General features: G+C 42.7%; 1 protein-coding gene across 1 annotated transcript; it reads left to right on the top strand.

Moving 5' to 3' along the window:
• Positions 1-693: 693 nt before the first annotated feature.
• On the top strand, positions 694-2,191 carry LOC135203702 (cuticle protein AMP4-like). Its single transcript, XM_064233604.1, has 3 exons — positions 694-735; positions 1,391-1,671; positions 1,873-2,191. Exons 1-3 carry the CDS (start codon positions 727-729, stop codon positions 2,078-2,080), a joined length of 498 nt encoding a protein of 165 aa, XP_064089674.1. The 5' UTR covers positions 694-726; the 3' UTR covers positions 2,081-2,191.
• The last annotated feature ends 802 nt before the right edge of the window (positions 2,192-2,993 follow it).

Genomic DNA, 2,993 nt, shown 5'->3' with positions numbered 1-2,993 from the left:
GTAAATACGGTGAAATTGGTCTGAAATGTAGATAGAAAATGTGAGAATTTTTTTTTTGTTGTTTACAAGTTCTCATTTTCTTTCACACAGAAAGAGAGTTAGAGAGAGAGAGAGAGGGGGGGGAAAATCAAAAGTAAGAGAGACGCAGATAGGCAGAAGAGAGAGAGAGAGAGAGAGAGAGAGAGAGAGAGAGACCGAAGGACATAAATAGGTAGGAGAGAGAGAGAAACGAAAATCGATAGTGAGAGAGACGCAGATGGGCAGAAATAGATAGGAGAGAGAAATTGAAAGTAAGAGAGACGCAGATAGATAAAAATTGAGAGAGAGAGAGAGAGAGAGAGAGAGAGAGAGAGAGAGAGAGAGAGAGGGAGGAAAATCGAAAGTGAGAGAGATACACAGAAATAGGTAGGGGAGAGAGAGAGAGAGAGAGAGGAAAATAGAAAGTAAGACAGACGCAGATAGACAGAAATAGGTAGGAGAGAGAGAGAGACCGGAAGACAGGCAGGTAGTCAGCCACCCAGCTTGCCCACAGGGTATTGACTTAAAAAGATACACTACAGGGAGGGGTATCTTTTGGCAGAACCACAAGGGCACTGGCCCCATCTGTAGGGTGAAAGGAGCGATACCCTTACCCGCTCGTCTATAAATAAAAAGTCGAACCTTGGTCCTATATAAACCAGTGGCCTGGGCATTTGGGGCATCATACCCTATCCGACGACCGACGACATGAAGGCGGTGAGTGTGAAGTATAGTCTCTGGGTATCTAAAGAAATTCTACTTTTGATTTTTGGTCTGAAACTGGTCTTTGGGTCTTCAGATATTCTGAATACCATTCAAATGAGTATATTTTTATGTTTCTTCTTGCCTGTATTGTATAAAATTATCATAATGTCAAGTAAATTCAAGAGAGGTCCAAAATAAGGGAGCTTTTTCTTTCTGCCTTGGTCTGACTTATGTTAAACAATTAGCCAAGCTTCAAAAACTTTAGAAATTCACCCAGGACCAAGTTCAACATTCATAATTCATTCAACGAAACACATAAAAAATTTTGGGAAATGTTCCAGGAAAGTAGATTAATTTGTCCAAATACATGTCCCCAATTTAATTCACGGGGCTGGACCTGCATACGGAGGCATAATTACCTAAGGTTTGCTTGCTAGGGAAACATGGGCTTAAGTACATATAGAGGCACAAGCCACAGTGAATCTTCCCAGGGAAACATTGGATGCACAAGCCACAGGGAAACCAGGACCTGTGTCCAGTTGTATAGAAGTAAATGGTCACAATTTGACCTTTTTGAGCCTCTGTAGCCACCTTCATGGTGCCCCAGACTCCAGACAAACCAGCCTTTCCATAACCTAGGTCACCCAAACTGGAATCCTCTCCCCAGATCGCCCTCGCATTGCTGGTAGCTGTGGCCACAGCAGCAAAACTCCCACAGGAGGCAGCGCCTGTGGAAGAGGCCCCCGTAGAAGAGGACCCCGTGGAAGCAGCGCCTGTTGCTGCCCTGACCCCAGCACTCTTGCCCGTGGCCATCCTCCGAAGCAACCAGGTCAACCCCGACGAGTTCGGAGCCCACAGCTCCGACTTCGAAGCCGAAAACGGCATCGTCTTCCAGTTCTCCGGGTCCGAGGGAGCCCTCGGCGGAGCCAACATGATCGGATCCTGGAGGTAAAAGAGTTACACTTGTTGAAAATAAACAAAAAAGTACTCATTTCAAACCAAACTATTTGATTTTTAAACTCAAGTTAACTTCATAATCTAAGAAGCAGGGTAGGTTTCACTGAGAACCAATACAAATTACAAATGGTTAACGAAACACATTGAAAACAATTAAACTGAGAAACATTAACCAATCCATATTCTTTCCAGCTACCCCCTGGAAGACGGCTCCATAGCCTCAGTCTCCTTCGTGGCCGACGAGAACGGATTCCAGCCCCAGTCCTCGTTGTTGCCCGTGGCTCCCGCCTTCCCCCACCCCATCCCACAGTTCGTCCTCGACCAGATCGAGTTCGCCAGGCTCGAGGACGAGCGCAGGGCCCAAGAAGAGGCTGCTGCTGGCTCAGCAAACGAGGAATAAGGAAAGACCTCTTGGAATTCTTTTCTGTTTCCTACCTCTTTTGTTGCTCTGTTTTTACGATGAGATTTATTTATGCAAAGCTGCTTGTTTGCTCAATGTCTACCCCTTGAAATAAACCGAATGTCATAACTGGTTTTGTTTGTCTTTGGTCCATGTTTCTACAGCCTTGATTTCAGTCAGATATTTGGCAGGGGTTATATATTAACCTTTGTCCTATGAGATTCCAAGAAAGATCTAAGGTATAGGCTCTATTCCACAAGGCCTGACCTGACTTACAAAGGCAACAGAAATCATATGACATTTCTTCTCCTTCTTAGACTAGTCAAAGCCATGGTGTCTATTCTTGCAGTCTGGGGAGATTAAGCCAGATTTTCATCTTAATGAGAACACCCACTGTTTTTTGGAGGAGGAATTATAATCCTGTTTGTAAAGCATCCTTATTGTCTTGTGAATCACTTTGCTTGAATTTTTCTCCTTTTCGTGGCATGTGGTTTTATGATAATTTAATTTCAGTGTTTACTGAACATTTAGGCTAAGAAACCAAAACTGATCGAAGATTTGTTTAACAGAGAATACTTTCATTTTTATATGAAATTATACAAGACGATTAGTAAACTCCTGGAGATATTCATATCACTGGAATTCTGCCTTTGTCAGAAAATAAGTAAGAGAGACTACTCACCTTCAACTTTCTTACCCAAAAACCAGGGATGGTCTCTTAATTCAGCAAAGTTAGAAACTTTTAAGATTAATGTTTGTCAAATAATATTCAAAGTGACTCACATGGGCTTGGAAATATAAACCAATAAGGTTTTAAGATGTTGTCACTTATGTAGAGAGTTGAGTCAGATTCGGGAGTTTTACCCAAATTGGCAGGTTTTTGTTGCAAATAACTTAATTTGGCTTTTACAAT

The sequence above is a fragment of the Macrobrachium nipponense genome, chromosome 36, assembly GCF_015104395.2.
Source record: "Macrobrachium nipponense isolate FS-2020 chromosome 36, ASM1510439v2, whole genome shotgun sequence".
NCBI classification, from domain to species: Eukaryota; Metazoa; Arthropoda; class Malacostraca; order Decapoda; family Palaemonidae; genus Macrobrachium; species Macrobrachium nipponense.
This window is presented reverse-complemented; position numbering and strand designations above follow the sequence as displayed.